This window comes from Buceros rhinoceros, unplaced genomic scaffold, assembly GCF_000710305.1.
Source record: "Buceros rhinoceros silvestris isolate BGI_N320 unplaced genomic scaffold, ASM71030v1 scaffold3347, whole genome shotgun sequence".
Classification (NCBI taxonomy): domain Eukaryota; kingdom Metazoa; phylum Chordata; class Aves; order Bucerotiformes; family Bucerotidae; genus Buceros; species Buceros rhinoceros.
Genome location: NW_010422664.1, coordinates 78,428 through 96,713, shown reverse-complemented (window position 1 = coordinate 96,713; position 18,286 = coordinate 78,428). Strand labels below are relative to the sequence as shown.

General features: G+C 39.3%; 1 protein-coding gene across 1 annotated transcript in view; it reads right to left on the bottom strand.

The window, feature by feature from the left end:
- The window catches only part of DOCK3 (dedicator of cytokinesis 3), a gene marked incomplete at its 5' end in the record, with an annotated part of 177,954 nt that overhangs the window by 99,065 nt on the left and 60,603 nt on the right, over positions 1 to 18,286 (bottom strand). Inside the window, 2 exons of the mRNA XM_010140114.1 lie at positions 14,654 to 14,808; positions 16,061 to 16,102. Coding sequence (XP_010138416.1) covers positions 14,654 to 14,808; positions 16,061 to 16,102 — 197 coding nt within the window. The remainder of the gene's footprint in view (positions 1 to 14,653; positions 14,809 to 16,060; positions 16,103 to 18,286) is intronic.

Here is an 18,286-nt window from a genome sequence, read left to right as displayed (position 1 = left end):
ACCGCTCTTTTACCTCCACTGATCTCAATAATAACGTTACGTATTATATTTTAAATCTCCAGTAAGTTCTGTATATCTGAACTTCCAACACAGGTTTTCTTTGAAAAATTATTTCACACTAACGAGCATTTCATTGTCTGATGAAGCCGATACAATATGGTATGCTGCAGAATCCTGTGCAGGCCGTCCCTCTGACAACGGCAGAGAAGGGGCTCTCGTGGCTTTGAGCCAAGGCAGTCTATTAATACTCAATTCATTACTAAAAGTTGTAATGCTTGCTCTCCTTTCAAAACATCCAAAGAGAGCTATTCTGAAGGCCCATCTGACAGCCTCTTGCAAGGTTTTACTTCATTATCAAGTGGAAATCTTTTAAAATTTGCAGTTCACTGTTTTTCTTGTTACAGCCATAAGAAAACCTGGTTCCTGTCCCCATAACTCCAGTGCTTTTCAAGAAATGAGGCAGACCACCATCTTTTCCACCTGCCTATTCATCAGTTGTTCACTTATTCCAGCATTACCTCAATAACAGCCTCTAAATTCAAGTTCAGTTTAGTAAGACCAAATTATCAAATCTGAGTAAACCTCATACACAAATAACTGCCAGTGTTTGTATGTACTAAGCATTATTTTTATTATAAATGAATATGGTCTGACTGCTTAAAGAAAACACACACGTGCAACTCCGTTTAAAAAAACCCCTCAAATACACTGCACGGAGAATTTAAAAACCCAGTAGTTAAAACTGTCAAATGAGTGGTGGCAATTCAGCGTGGGGAGGTACTGAGTATTTGATGCAATCTGACTGCTTGATCAAAAAAATTAATTTTCAACTATTCTGAAAACACACCAGAACAGTTCTCTCTTGCACGAAATTGGAGATAAGAAAAGCACCAAAACAGAAAAAAGAATTAATATTTTTACCTTGTTGACTTCAGACTTAAGACCTGCCACACCAGTAGCAGTATCATTAACAAAAGTTTATTTGTTCTTCCTGTTCCTGTGTGCTATAAGCAACCTTCAATTACGCTAACTGCAAGATCTCCTCCTGTGCTAACTCACATCATAGGGAAACCACCTTTTGTGCAGCAATAAGTCAGGTTTTATAGTCACTCGCATGATTAGTAATTGCTAAAGAAACTCAGATATATTGCTCTGATAAGCAAAGTTCAATGGCCTCTTGCTCTTTTACTTGAAAGGAAGAAAAATGACAGCAGCCTAGTGTCTCACTTCTTGGCTTCCTTTAGCTGTCTAAAAAGCAGGACCATACTGACCTGACCACAGTTTCTGCAAAAAGGAAGGAAGCACTCAGTGGCCTGGGACATCACATTGTCAGCGTAAAGGAAGGGGCAAACAGGGACAGAATTCACTGCTGGGTGAGCAGGAGTGGCGTTATGCCTGTGGGGAGTTTCTGTTATTGAGGTTGGTTGTTTGTGGGGCTTTTTTCGCGGAACACACAAAGATGACAACAAAGGCTTGGCAAAGAGCTTGGAATGGATTAGCGGGCTCCCTCGCATTAACTCACTGGCAGGTTTAACTAGCGTGGGCTTGCGAGGCAAAAATCACTGCCGTGTTTCAGTTTATGAACGTAGGTACAGCATTAATAGATGCATCGAGCCAAAGCAATGGCAGTCTGCAGAGAGGCTGCACATCCATTTTCTGTTTGAACTGGAAACTGATGATAAAGAACCCTTTTTTTTTTTAAATTCTTTAACAACGTATAGGAGATTTGTTTTCTGATGCAGAGACAGTGACACATTAGGGCACCAATCCCTTTAAGCAGAAACCTCAAATCTTGTCTGAAATAGTGGTTTGGTAGCCGTTTCTCCCAGAAACAAATGCCTCCTTTGCCTTCTCCATTCCAATAGGCCACTAAAAGGGAAAAGGTACGCTTCTGCTCCCTCATTTTTCTTATTTTCTTCAGTGCTTATTTCCAGAGAACAACTAAAAACCCCCAACATTTTTACAAACACCTCATTCCTTTCTCAAGAGCTGTATTTAACTGAGTTTTCAGTATCCAGCATTTGACAAACCCCTTCTAAGAATAACAGTTATTTTGAAAATATATACTGGTCCAACGACATATGTACCAGTGCAGAGTGAAAAGGGCCTTATGGTACTGGAGAGGGTCATATAATAACTTGTAATTTAGTCCTTTATTCTTTCAGTGTCTCCCTAAGTTTCCTTCTCACTATTCCAGTACCCTGTAAATCCCTATCTGCATACAAAATAAAAATTTTGGAAAAAAAAAACCCTCTGAAAATTCCAGCAGCTAGGAGGAATAAGCTACATACAAAGACCTGCCTAGCCAGTACTGTTCACCTCCTTCCATCAAAGTCAGTCCTTCCACTTAAGAAATGGTGATAAGCATGGTATTACTTAATTTCTCACATAATAAAAATATCTTCTAGTCTCTTCTAATGAATGCTAATATGCCTGACAATAATTCTGGAATAAAATTGGAGTTGGCATATGAGCATCATAAGCGTTTTAAGACACTACTGTAAAAGGACCATTTTTTGTCCCAGATAAATCTCAAGAATAAACTCTATGCACTGCAAGCCCAGGTATCCAGGATAGACCCTAGGATGAGCTAGTCATTCTCTGTGACAACAGAAACCTTGCCAACGTTTGCCTTCAACATGCCGCAGTCTTGCTGTGCACACCACATTTTGGGTAGTTCACTCCACCGATGCCATGAAATACCACATTCTTTCTACCACTGTGTGTACAGGCTCTTTAAGAACAATATATTGACCAGGTGAATGGAATTACGTTAGGAATTACTGGCACATGACCAATGTATTCTCTTAAAGCATAAAAGAATTTGCTTGTTCCAAGCACCTTTCATTCATAAGTTAGCAGAGAAACACCATGAGAGAGATTTCTGGGGTTTGGGGAGGGTGGGAGGAGGAGATTCCCGAACTACAGTCTCTAAACCTTACTGTCTGGACAAGCTCCTATGTGTATGAATTAACTTGGGAAATCACTCTCTGTATCAGAGAGGATGCACACTGAACCAGCACAGCACAAGTTTTAAAGCCCCGGTGCAGCAGCACTGGGTAGTTTTTCAGGAAAGTGATTATTGCTCTCCAACTGCCTGTGTGGTGGCAGAGAGAAAACCCTGCCTCTACTTCCCTGGCTTTCCATTTGTGCTGCATCCTGCAGTACAGTAAACAACAACACGAGGCTTCTGCTACCTGCTCGTACAACTCTAAGATTAGGGAACCGTAAGATTAGGGAAATGACAGAACTGTGTTTTCATTCCATTTGCCAAATATGTCTAAATATTTCTCAAGTTTGTCAACTGCAAAAACATTACTATGCTCAGTGATCAAAATGGTCACTACAGGACAGCATCGTGTCCTGATGCTTTTGAGGACACCCTGTAGAAACTGCCTAAAAGGAAATAAGTTTCATATCTGCACTTCTGAACTTCTATTTCAACCTGATAGCCTCATATTCTTAAAGAAAGCATGTGTGTGTATTGACACCTCAGTCATTTCCCATCATCACAAATAATGGCTTGGGTTTTCTCTGGAAAGATGATTTAAGTATGACAAAGGGTTTCTAACGAAGGACAGCCGTTCTTGACACCTTAATAAGTACGTGAAGAAATGCAGAAGTAAGGTTATGATCCAACAGGAACTAATTTGGGCTCCTCCTAAGAGCTGACGTCCCTTGTGAATATTACTTTGTGGAAAGATTACAAATACTTCTAACGAAGTTTCCTTCTCGTGAAATTATGTCCGAATGCATCGACATGTTGCCATCGTATAAAAGGCAGGACTCTTGAAATGGTTAAGCAATTTGTTTGCAGTCCATTTAGGAGTATCTTCTGTAAAAAGCCTTTCAAGTTTATTTTCTCTTAATCATATTTATCTTTTAGAGTGGCTAATTTTTCCTCATCCTCTTCAAAATACGTAAATCCTTACAGCTGCTGTAAGACTGACCTGATAATAAAACGACCCAGTGCAGTTTGCAGTTTCAGTGTGAGAGGAAGTCAAAGCACAGGTACAGCATGATACTGTGTCTGTGAAGAACTCGATTCCCATTTGCCATGTAAACCAGCAGTGCATACTAAATCCCACAGCACTGCAGTATTTGAGCAATCCGTCATCGACAGCGGTCACTCCTGAACCCCGGAGACAGAAAAATCACCTCTGCTGAACTTTTAGTTTGCATATTGCCTGAACAATGATTCATGGACTATTTAAAATCTTCCTTTTCAGGCAAGTGCTCATGGTGCATGTTTGGCTTTTTCCCTGTCTAGTTTTCTTTTGTGGGGCAGGCAGGGGAGTTCCTTCATTGGCTGCCTTATCCAGCAGACCTGCAACAACCCCAGTTTCAAAAACAAGTGACAAAAAGTACGCTGCTTTGGTTTATGGAGTGTATTTTATAAAGACAGCTTAGAGGAAAGAACACCACATCTGTGAGGGAAATGCATCTGGCTCTGAGCAAACGGCTCCAAGCAACACAGTTTGCTTCCCAGCAATCTCGGGCTTAACGCTCATGAATTATTAAGTTTCCACATTGGCTGGAAGCCCCGGGGGAGGATTACAGCACTTACAGTAAGACTGTTACTGCAAACACTGGGTCTCCATAGAAACAGAAAATAGTCAAAATAACTACCTGTCATTTCTCTCTACTGCATTAAAGGAAAAACAACCACAAGGTTAAAAACGTTATTAAAGCTTGCAGAAGAAATGTAGCTAAGCACCAATTTCATTCTCCTTGGGTTCTCGTGAGCCTGCCATACTTGAACGTTTGACACTGTCATTAGTAATTTTTGCTATTTACATCATGAAAGGTACGTATTTGTGGTCGTGAAAAGAACCCTCTCCATTAGCCATAGAAAGTTTCTGTTTCCAAAAAAGGATACTTTAGTCCTATAGTGCTACTCCTTAGCCCCTGCCTTGAAACACTAAGAACACAGTAAACTAAAGTATAGCAGGAACTGATGGAGGATTAACTATCCCAACAGATCAGACTGCTAGAAAAGAGGTAAGAATTAGAAAGATGGATTTTGTTCATGACTAAGCAAAAGAAAAACCTCATTAGTTGGTAAACCTATTAGTTGGTAAATCCCTAGGAAAGTTCTCTGAATATTAAAGAAATAATTCTGAATGATAGAATGTTATTTTTTCCCAGCAGAGAAATCATTATACTGACAGTGAATGAGATAATTTTACTATTTTAAAATACCTATGAGAACGCTGCTATTAAAAACATTAAAAATTGGAAAGTTTAGCATGTAATTGCACAATAAAAGTAAAATAAAATTTTCTGCTTCCTAATATAGCAACCGGCAATAGTAGAACATGATGATATTTTAAAGCAATTAACAGGGGATAAATAGACACGCATTGTCCCATCACTCCCAGAGCTATTACCAAAGAGAGAAGCCACATGGGAAAAGGGATCTGAAGGTCAGTTCCACACTCTGGTAGAGAATGCAGTCAGACTGCCTTGCCACAGCTTTTAATACGAATCTTTCCACATTAATTAATTGCATTTCTCTTTTCAGCTATTCAACTTCATCCTTATTCATCTACCCAGTGATCCTGTCTTCCCCTCTGCTGACCCTATTAGTGTCTGCGTTCCTGTTTATTCTTCTCCTCTCCGTATCTCTCCAACCCCTCTGTCATTCTCAGCTGCTCAGCCTCCCCAAGCAGCATCTGATTTCTGGGATGCATACAGTTTCTACAGCTCTGGTCTGGAGCACATGGAGGTGCTCTGGACAGCTGTTCCCCCAGGAAGCGTGCGGATCCTGAGTATCAGTGCTCTGACAGGACTCCAGTACCTACTCAGATAAAATGTGGAAAATTTGCTTTTTCAGAAGTTTGCTTAGTGTTCAAAATGAAAGTTCCAGATGATGATAATTGTCTACGTTAGGAAGTGCTACAAGAAAAATAATCAAGAATACACGCGTAAACATGATGTAGTTTTAGCTACACTGTTCTTGCTAACATTTTTGAGCAGCTGATAACATCCCTATTGACAGTTTAAAAGTCAAGAAAATGTGGCTACATGATGATGAGAACCATGGAGCTAACTGTCATCAATAAATACACAAAGAGCTGAAGGATTCCTGTCAAATTTGTCAAGGTGACCTTCAGCAATTTGGTATATACATTTGCATTCTGACATTTGAATTAGGAATACTGCGTCAGAGAAAACTAACTACAGAAAAAGTGAAAATCAATTCTGAAAAATTATGCTTTCTAAATCCAAGTTCTCAAAGTGGTGAATTTTATTCTACTCTAAAGAGTCACAAACATTTTTTTTACAGCCCAACTCACCACTCCCCACCTCCGCCAAAAAAAAAAGCATCAGGACCTCTACCAATTCAATAACACCTGTGAGAAGTAATGGAATTGAGCAGTAGCTTGAGAAAACTCCTTCCTAACACACGCACACACTGGTCAAACAAACCCCATTTTGATCATGCCGTGGAAGTTAACCTGCTTATGAGGCCAAGGAGACAAGAGATTTAAAACAACAATCATGCTGGTTTCTAATTTAAAATTTTATTTATCTGTCTGCTAATTTTTATCAGGTAAAAGAATTTGGTTGGTAAGTATCTCAAGATCATGAGTTCTAAATGGGAAACCATTATCCACATGACTTCTGCAGTTACCAGCCAGGCACAACCATAGAGCAGTACTAACAACAAAACATTGCCAATTACACTATTTTGATTCAGACTTGGAAAAAGAGACAGAGGAATTTATGTCAGATGACTTTAGAACAGCTAAATCCAACCACCATAATATAGATTAACAGCATTTTTTTAGTCCATAATTATGTTTCCAAATCGTATTTCTCCCGCGAGCTGCTTTGTCAACGGCACTAAATTCTTAAGACAGAGGATGTGTGACAGACTGTACCACTCACATTCTCCCCAACATCCACCCACAAATTCAGAACATTTCCACAAAAAACATTTTTCTATATCACCTATTAACAGTAGCATTAAAGAGTAAGGTTGTGTTTTCTCTCATTTTGACTACTGCTTTTCAATTTTAACAGAAATAACTGTTTTGGAATGACCAAATTCCTCGGACTGTACTGAGAATTGGCAGCTGGGTAGAAGATACGCTTCTATGTTTCTAATATTTTAAAATCACCATGGGTCTCCATTTTCTCACATTACCGCACATGTTTTTACCTAGCCATCTGCTGAGAAAGAATGGATTACAGTTTTATCCTTCCCTGAGAATGTGAAAGGCATCTCAAGAAAACACACTGAGATGCTTTACAAGGGGCTGGATGTTAACCTTGATAACACTTCCATATACTCTGAGGTAAGAATCGAAGAAGCAAAAGAAAAGAATGAGGCAAAATGCTTCTTGAACTTCAAAAGATTTCTTCTTATTTGTAAAAGATTGAGGACTCTCTCTGTAATGCACCTAACCAACAAATGTTCATTTGCATTAGAAAAGCTACAAGCAGTTATACATTAACCACTGAAGGATAAAGTCTTGTTCAGAGCAGACATAGGTTTCGCCACCCTGAGCCTTACTGTCCTAAGGAAAGAGGAACAGTGTGAAATTTGGAATTAAGGTAGAATCTTTGGGGGAAAAGTATTCTGCCAACATACCTTTTCCTAATTGAAATCTCTAGTCAAGATCAGCCTCCATCATGATGGAAACTACCAGCTGATACGATACAGTAAAAAGACTTCTAGCTAACAGATTAAGAGCAGGTGAGATCACTACAATAATTCAGCCTCGTCTACTACACCACAAAGCCCACACACCATTTCTGTTAATACATACCTTTGGCCTTATTTGTTTGTTTTAAGGAAAGAGAGGTTGAGGCAGATGTTTGGTTATAAAAATATATATTTTGTTATTCCTTTTTTACTCCATATCTTCTCATTGTTTTTTGTATGAGCATTTGCTTTCTCTTTCCTTACATTACAGAGCAAATGGTTTATGCTTATGATGCATATCAGGCCATCAGCCTGCCGTGTAAAAGAATGACGTACCCTCAGTAGTATTTCAGCAGTAATCACTAGTATTGCAATACAGAATACAGAATTTTGGACAGGCACCTTACATTGCAGCAAACATCTCTCGGTAGCAAATCCCCTGACCCCATATCTGAAAGTCTGAGCACACTATCTCCAGTCACGTCAACATCTATCTCTTAAGCCATTAGAAAAAACCATCACGACGTGGTACGTGCTCATTGAGTAAGGTTACAGCTATACAGTATCATGTCATTTACATAAAGCGTGAAGGCATAATAAGTATAGAGTAAAAAAACAAAGGTCCAAAATGCTAATCAGTCCAAGTTAATAACCAACCAAATTATTACTGCACTGTTACTGTACCCTTCCTACATTCATCTCTCATTGCAGTGCTTCACTCTCCTACAAACTGGCTCTCATGAATGATTTTAATTTCATTACTCATTACTACTTTTCTTTCTCTTCCTCCTTAAAAAAAAAGAGTATTTCATTTTCCAAATCAAATTATTTTAAATAATAATCAAAGAAATTCTACTAGTTTCACCTAGATGTTCCCCTCATACTGACAACAACAAAAAAAGGATAAAGATCTGAAGAAAAAAATAAATTTAACTTAACAATACATTACTGAAGGATGGATGCCTGCAAAAGGAAATTAAAAGAATTATTTGAGAGGAGCAAAAAAAAAAATGCTGAAAGGTGAAAAGCTTAGATAACTATTTGATTAGGTCCTGGAGAAACAGAATTAGAAAAGAATAAAGGAAATGTGAAAAAAAGCCAGTGGGTAGCATACTGTGCTCTGTACTAGTGCACTCAAACAGGCACTATGGAAATGAGACCCCTCCAGAAAAAGAGCAGCAATTTGCATGCATGAGAACTAGTCACAGCTTTCAAGGTCAGTAACTGTGCAGCATTCCACTCATTTCATTGTACTGTACGAGAAATGGGTCATCAGTGTGTGGATTTATACAGGCCCTTCAAAGCTGGTCATCACCTGTGATCCCCAGAAACATGCAGTGCATTAAGAGTCTTAACGGGCCAGCTGGGAAGTACTTAAGCAGAAGGAATATGTGGTTCTGCATTCGCACGGCACATTTCTTTCTCTGCCTAGCTCTTTCCCCCACCGCTGACAGCAGTCATAACTTCCCTACAAAACTTCAGACAAAATCATACTGAAACACAGAGAACACAAGATCTACACGATGCAGCTAGGTGCACCCTCACATGAGGAACAGACAATAGTCCTTATCAATGCTGAACAACCCTCTGGTTTTTTTCCAGTTTGACATCCCTTCATTCCTTTTCTTACCTTTCTGTTATTTGGTCAGGCCCCGTCAATTACGTGATTTAAAAACCCACACAACTCTTACTTGATAAGCATCATTCCAACTGCATTTCAGTAGAAGACGCACCCATCTGGGTTTGCTTCTCTATGGCACTGCATAGTTAGCAGCTAGAAAATAATCAAACAATCAGTAGAAATGGGTGCCTTCTGTGAGGTTATTTGATTCCCATTTACAAGATTTATTAGCTTTGCTGGAGAGTGAGGCGGATTGGCTGCCAGTTCAGCCATAGACACCCGAATCCAAACTCCTAATCTTTAGAAGTCTTGTATTCCAAGTCAGCTAATAGAGGCTTTGAAGATTTCCTGATGTTTATTTCAGGAATCAAAGTGTCCTAACAGGAAAAAAAAAACAGGCAAGAAAAACTGATAAACCTAAACTTGTCTTTTTATGTGACAGAATAGTGAGTTGGACAGAATACTAATTCCACAGTGACCTCTTGAGCGCAGTCGTACTCACCACCACCATACTGCACATGCCATAAAACTTTCCTCTGCCAATGGAAGACATTTCCTCCCAGTTCCAATTCCTCTGTTTGCACAGTTTCTCTGGATGAACACTCCATTCCCCCTGCACACCCTACTAACACATGGCTGAGGAACCAGACAGCCACTAAAAATATTACAGTACTCTGAGTTTTAAGTATGTGCCAGACTTTTGGGTAAGGCAAGTTTGGATTCTGATCACTACCAATCATTTTTATCTAGATAGAACTTACAGATAAAACGCTTAAAAACATTGCAGGACTGTGGAAAGTTAATAGTGACATGGATTCACAGAATGCACCGTGAAGATCATACCGACCATTCCCCACGGCTTTGTCAGCATCTCAGTTGGCTTCCACCTTTGAGTAAACCAGAATACTGATTTCTGATAGGAATATCTTTGGTTAGGATAGTTGCTGCCTCCTCTTTCTTCTTCTCAGCTATCTCCCAAAGAGAAAATCACAGATTAAAAACTAAAATATTTTTTCCCATTGCTTTTCTAATTCTGTCTTTGCATTTCCGGGCAATTTCTTTCTTTCTCCCAGGCAGCTAATCTGACGTATCTGCTTGATTGTCTGCACATCAGAACAGACTATACTTGTACTCCACAGAATACAATACCAAGGTAACAGAACAGCAAGAAAAGACAAGATGCAGAAACAAACAAATAGAAATCCCAGGTCATGGTGCATTCTGACTGAACAGAATGGCTGAGAGATTGTAAGGCCTTCTCTTCACGCCCTGTATTAAAAAGAGGAGATCATCAGCAAACGTATGCTTTCCACAGGCAGCCTAGAGGCAACTTGATCTCACCACAAGAAGGTCTTGACTATATTCTGTATGAGAAGTGTACACATGGACTTTCTCTGTCAAACCTATCAACGCTACCATGGATACTTATCACACCTTCCCAAATCTCCAGTCATGAGGAGGTCTTCACTGTGACAGGCGTGGTACAGGCGCAGTGAGTAGGCGGATGGAGGAGGCACAAGCAGAAAGATGCATGACACTATTTTCCATGCGTAATTACTGATCGGGTCCCATTTTTTTCAAATTCAGTCATATCATCAGATGACAAGAAACTTTCAAATCCCAGTGGAGTAAAATAGGATAATTGGTAAAACAGTGCTAGAAACATCCTTTTTGGTTTTAAATGCAGGTAAAATAAAAAAAGGTTTACATGTTTAAACATAAAATTTATAATGAAAAAGTAATACTGAAATGTATTTATTCTTTTTCATAGTTCATGGATTCTTCAAGCTTATTTTCAGAAAAAAAATTGGTATCATGCTTTTGAATGTGTAATTTTTGAAGTTATGCATAATTTTATGCCTAGATTAGTGAAAAAGAGCTATTGTCAAGGTAACTAAATCTCGCTGTTTTACTGAATTTAGTTTATTCCCATCCATGAAAAACATGCTGCAAAAGTGCTGGGTTTTAATAGTAATAAAATAATCTTATTTAGTGCATCCTTCCAGCACAGATAACACTCTGGATCAGGTTTTCCACCAGTTTTCCAGCAGCTTTACAGTAGTTTTACCTGGTCTGTATCTTCAAGTTTAATGCTCCTCTTCTGTTAAGGCATGAGGCGCATACCCATGTAACAGAACAAAACTAGTTGGCTCTGATGTGACTCATGCTTGACAAATCTATGTTGACTTTCACTTACCTTCTCATTGGAATGTAAGTGCTAATAAATAGTTTATTTGTCCCAGAACCTTTTGCATTTGTGATCTGATTGCAGGTGACCTTCTTAGCAAGACTGAGGCAAAACAGCTCTCACATACTCCAGCTATCTTGGTAACATCTGCTGATAGCTTCATGTCCCCTTTAATCTGTTCAGTTACATTTGCTGCTAAAGATTTACAGAATTACTCTTTTTTTTGTTCCTGATGCCCTTTGCTAATTGCATTTTTTCAACAAGTTTGTCTCTTCCCATCCCTGTTTGTGTGATTTCATTAGTTTCTCTTTTTTCAGATTTCCTTCCAGACTCTGTTGCACCAAAGGATATGTGCTACAGGCCCTCTGTTGTTGCCATGGATTTAATCTTCCCTTTATATCTGAATTATTTGCTTTTGTGCTCCTCAATAGTATTGTTAAGGAACTGACAAGTCTCTAATTTCTTTACCTCTCTTTCTTTGATGTTTACTGACACCTGCCTTATTGAAGTTCACCATCTTTACACTAACATTTTCTTTCTTTCCATTTCTAGTTACCGTGAACTCTATCATTTCATGATAATTCATCCCAAGGTACTTCTCACAACGGGGCTATACTTTCCCATTGCCTGTCATCAAAAATAGATCAATCTTCTCATTGTTTTCCACTGTATTTCACAGGGCAAACAAACTGAGGTGTGAAAGTTTAGGAACAAAGACTAATGTCTTTTGTGTGTAAAAATACAGGACAATTTTTGCCACAGAAACCCGAACACTTTAAAACATACATAGAGACTTTCACCCCTTCTGGTCTGAGCCATCACCCCATACTCAGACAGATAGGTCGATTCTGTTGTGGGCTGAAACAAGTTACTGAGGCAGACATTCATCAGTCCAGTTCTATGTACCTACCAGTGTTTCTTTTTTGTAGTTCTGTCAGAATAAAAATTAAGTCACTTTTTCATATTTTTACCTCTAGGTCTTAGCCCTCTGACTGCAGCGCTCTTGTCCTTACTAAATCTCCCCCCATCATCTTTTCTTTGCTGCTTATTTTTTGACAGCACAAACCACTAAACACGGTACAGTACTGTACTGTATTCAGGACCTGGGAATACGTCTCAATCTGTATTTCAGCAGCTGCTCCAGCCTTCTGATTGCTAACCCATAACGGGTACATGCTATTCTTCAGCTCTTGAAAAACAGTGGAACTTTCACTGATGCTCCACTTAACCTGACTGGGAAATAACTATTGCAACCAACAGGTTCAATGAGGTTTGTTATTTACTACATGTCCAAAGCACTAGCACTGAAAGCTGGTCAATCTCCAGTGGGAACTGTTTGGGTAAGAAATTTATCAACCTCAAAACCACTGCAGAAAAGTCGATTTGTCCTTCTCATTTCGAATGCCGTGTGCAGAAGCATGCTTGGTTTTTTTACTTTAATTTACCTGAGGCGTACAGAAGAGAAAAGAAACTTAATCTTTTAAAGTAGATATAAAAGCTTAACTCAGAATTTATAGAAGTGTGTTTGTCTGCTTTCTGCTTTTAAGGTTTTTTTCTAAAACAGAGCTCAGCCTCATTCCACATTTCTTCCCCACCCGTCTTTGGGATGTAAGAAAATGTAAAAATTCTGCTGGTCTCACTGCAGCACGTCACTGATGCGTAATATGAAGAGCAAATAATAACAACTGTTTGCACAGAAAAGCAATATTTCATATATTTAACTCTGCCTGAACCACTCTTTGTACTTTTTCTCATTATAACTATTCTTCTATTTTTTTGTCACTGGCAAACCCCCTTGCTTTCCCACTCAGTATTTACACACTATGCAAACTGCAGCCCAAGACAATTAATCTCCTTTTGAAGCAATTTCTGAGGACGTCCACAGCCATGGCAGTGGCTTGTCCCTTCCTCTTCGTGCAGCTTTCCGCATCCGAATAATTTGATATTTTACTGCTTTGTGGTATGAATTAATTAATTGCGGGTAATTTTCTTTTTGAAAAGTTTTGATTTGCCATTTGCATGTTTTCCCCTTAACAGCTATTTTTCCGTGAATTCTCTCAATGGAGGAATTATAGGCAATGCCCTCCTAACTACATCAAAACAAGCATTTCTCAGTGAGGGCGAAATCAATGTGATGTAGTATTGAATCAGGCATTCTTGCCATACTCTGCAAAATGATCCTGAAGTTGCCTAAGTAAACGGGGGCAGACATATTTGTAAGACACAATCAAGTCAACAGAACTTTCTAACACAGACCGCTCTTTCAGTGGGACACAGCCTGAAGAGCTACAGAACTGTTATCACTCTACCTTTCTTGGATGATCATTATTCATAAAATAACGTTCTTCCAAAGAGAGGAGAGAACATTTTAGAGCTCCTTCCACTGGAACAAACCTAAATCTAATTTGCTGAGAACTAGGACAGTTTTGACCATGGTAGCAAGCGTCATCTGTGCCAACTGTCAGGTCACACCTTAAAACTCAAAACACACCCCCAAACGTGTTGTACTTCAGATCAGACCAAGCTACACTTCTTTAATATTTGAGTCACAAAGCATATGCTGCAACACTCATTCTGCATATTCTGATGTTTTCAAAGCACGTGCTTGTAAAGGAAAAATACAGCACGTTTCTTATTTGCTATCTTTGGTACCAACTACCTCAACGTACTGAGCAGCACAGTTGCCCAGCACAGACCCAGGGATGAATATAAATCGTTTAGTTTCTACTGACAGCACCAGTTTACACTGGTATCTTGTTAATGAAAACAAGCTCTCTTGTAAGGTGCCTATTAGGCAAGAATTGGATGGCAGCTCCAGACCCAAACGCACAGCAGTCTTTTCAACAGTCTCACACAGCATGGCCCTGCCATTAGTAGTAATTCTCAAACAACAGCCCTAAGAAGGCAGCTGCTAAACACAGACCTTTAGCAATGTGTGGAGGCCAAGCCAGGAAGCTAAACAAAATTCAACTATTCTGTGCCTGCAATGCTTTGCTTGTACGTAAGCACTGAATTTCATAGACACCGATTAGCATTACTGATATTCTCATGCGTGCACTGCAACTTATGATTTATCAGCCTTCTCCTTGCAGCTGTGTCACAAGAACATCTCACATGTTTCTCTCCAATGTATTTGCTTTGTTCCTATTTTTTTCCTAGAAAGCTTTTTTGTTATTTGGTGCAGTCCTACCTGATCTGCTTGCCTTCTCGAACATCGTACAAAGAAAAAAAGACATCTGTGTCTTCTCCAATGGTATTGTAGGTGAAGCTCTTCAGGCTGAGGAAGAAGTGATGAGGCACTGGCATACGGCAAGCTTCCCCATGACGCTGACGAATTGTATCCACCTGGTTAAGAACAATGAAAATGACTTTTAGCTCTTCACAAATAAGACACGTGACCCACTCGGTAGTTTTAACTGAGATTCTGTTCTCCTTTCTCTGTCTAGTAAAAGCTTAATCTAAAATACATTCTCCCTTAGAGATACATACCAAATCAAGCTTTCTTCCTATATTAAAGAATTTTTCATTTTAATAGTTTGGGAAGCCACAGTAACCAAGTTAAGATAAGATATATGGTTTATACATTTGGTATCTATTTTTATAAAGTAAACCAAGTCAATCCTATTTCTCAAATATTGTCTTGATTCTGGCACTGAAAACAAACTTTATTAAGATGGTGCTAGGGCATTCTTGATGATTTCCATTTAAAGCAGACAGACTTCAGAGCATGTTTAAGAATAACATTTGTTGTGTTATTCCTTTTCAGCAGCTGCAGTTCATTTATGAAGGTCTTTTAGAACCAAGCTTTACACGCTAATATGCCCTGCAGGTATTACAAAAAGAAATCTTATCAAAGGTTGATAACACGGGCAGGCAGTAACGTCACTTGGCAGAAAGGTCTACATTTCGACTCAGTATTGACCTATTTACAACAGCAAAAATTGAGGTGGAGGGAAAAAAATTATAATTACAAGTAAAGCTGTTCTTTAATGTTTACAGCCCTTTATATCCACTCCATGCTGATCTTAATGAACAGGTTGCATGGATATGCTAAGCTCACTAGGCTGGTCTCCTCTGATCGCATAGACAGGTACATACTAACAAAGAAAATGTTAACAGTTTCAGACTTTCAACCGAGATTCGTACTCCCTTAGAAAAACAGAGCTTAAAATCAATTTTGTTCTGGATTTCAAATGAAATCCAAGTAAATCCTCATCCTTTAAAGACAGGTACCTGTGGAAGCACAGCCCTCCTGGAAAGATTAGGTCTGAATTCCATGAGGAAAAAGGATTATACTACTACAGAAAGGATAGGTGAAACTGAAGCCTACTAAGCCATGTGTGAGCAGGTGGAAAGACGACTTACATGGGCAGACTGAGGCTTTTAATATCACTACACAAGTTCATCTTTTAAAAACAGTTAGAGCTAAGGAAAACAGGCTAAATGGAAGTTGAAGGAGGACTTTAGTCAGTATCTACTTGGGATTCTCTGAAGCACTGTTCTAAGGTAGGGACTTAGCCAATAATCTCCATCATACCTTTACATACATTAGCAAACACTTAAAGACACCAAAAACTCATACGTGGATCATGTTTACCTGTGATGTGCTCTGCTGGACACTGTGTCTACTTGACAAATGCTGTGGAGATATAAAAGTAGTAAAATTCAAACCTTTCTGAAGAAAGTGAGAAATATTTACGTGTTGCATTAGAATAGCAATCTAAAAATATGGCTGTTCAAGGTTATTACCATCTTTTCACAGCCTTTTTTGACAGTGTATCATTACTCACAAGACCACTAGATTTCCCAAAGGCTTTTCTCCATTCTTAGCCTACCCACTTGAATTTACAGGTGGTATTCACCTTCAGTTTTAACAAAAACAGCTGTCACAAACCAGACAGCATTTCCAACACTGTATTTCTTTTTGAGAAGTCCATCACTCTACACTGTATGATCTATGTGTTCTCTTGCTAAATGCAGGGATACCTCCCCCACTAATGCTCATCTACCAGTATGTTGTCTATGAAAAAGTGCGTTCATTAAACACAGACATCTAGAAAGAAGGATGGATCTTAGATTTTGTTTAAACTTTTTCCTCTGATAAGAGAATGAAATCCTGACAAATGGTTAAGGAGTCTTTATAATTTCAGCTGGCCAACACCTGTACAGAAGCACCAGTATAAAAAGCTACATCTCCAAAACGGAACTTGGAGGATGATCCTGTAAAGCTCTTAATGCTAGGAGGAGACATTATAATCAGAAAATGGACTGCAAGTCTCACTGAACAATTTAATCTTAAGGGAGATTTAAATACTAATCTAAATTGAAAAGGTTTCAGGGAGGTTTAAAAACCGTATCATTAATGATTCTGCCATGCCCGCTATACACACTTCCATCTTAATATTCACATTTTAAACTGAAATACTAACACTAACACATGTTAATACATATTCTCTTCATTCACTCCCATCTCTACCCTTTAATTATGTACCCAGCATCTTATTTTGACCAAACACATGCACCCTGTAGCAGGACCAGCGTGATCTGCTGATAACCTTGTGGCTTCAAAAGAGGTGAAAGTAAAGTGGTAGTCCACAAAATATATTCAGCAATACTTTTTACAAACTATGACACTGTCTTTCACACAGACCAAAAATAGGACTTTTTACCAGAAAAGGGGAGATAATCTTCATGAGGCTAAATTAAATGGCATACTTTGACATCTGTTTACATTCATAGTTATAAAAACATCCTCTTTCACACTGTTAGCACAACAAATAATGATCTCCAGCTCCATTGTTTGTCTAACTGCTGCACTGCCTTCTGAATGTTCAAACCCTCTAAGTTTAGGCGACTGAGTTGCCTGTTTAATCCTTCTGTCACCTGCAACCACTCAGCATCAGCTGGCATAGAAAAGACCAGTTATTTAAACTGCTCAGGGTATCCCGGCTTCTTTTGACTAAAATTCACTTTTGAGTAAGGAAGCGGGAGATAAACTCAAGCAAGAGAAATGTGACAGGTGGTCCAAACAGCTACAGTTTCCTCAGCAAACACAGCTGCTTCCAGAGTGCACCTTCGGGTAAACCTGTAACAGTAAGCAGCCAGATCAGGTTTTAAAATTTTCACAATCAGAAGACTAGATTTCACTAACTCTCTGCTTTTTAGGACCATGCTATTACAATACAGCCAGCCACTGCTTGAGTGAATTTCTCATACCCTTGCCTCTGGCTAGGCAAAGCGCTCAAAGTGTACCTGGTATCTTGGAAGCCATTTTTGGGTCCATGAAAGGATGACTGAAATTAGCCAACATGGCTAATTTATCAAGGGTAAATCATGCTTGATCAACTTAATTGCCCTCTGGCATAAAATGGCTAGCTCTGTAGAGGAGGAAAGACTAGTGGCTGTTGTCTATCTTGAGTTCAGCAAGGCCTTCAGCAGTCTCCCACAGCATTCTTGTACCCCAGCTGTGAAGTTGCACCTAGATGCGTAGACTAACTGTACTGGTGAAAGCCCAGCGACCAGTTGGATTGTCAGGCTCAAAAGGTAGCAGTTGATGACATGCATTCTTCAGATGGCCATCCTGAGACAGATGCAGTCTAGTAAACTTTCAGATGGTCCCAAACTGGGGGCAGCAGTCGATGTACTCAAGGAGGAGGCCTCCATTCAGAGGCATCAGGGATTCGGCCAATCCAGCGGAACTGGTTAAAAGCAACCTTATGAAACACAGCAAGGACAAATTCCACAAGTCATACGCCTGGGACAGGCTGGTCCTTCTATGGTATAGGCTGGGGATTGACTGGGGGGGGACCTCGTGACAGAGGAG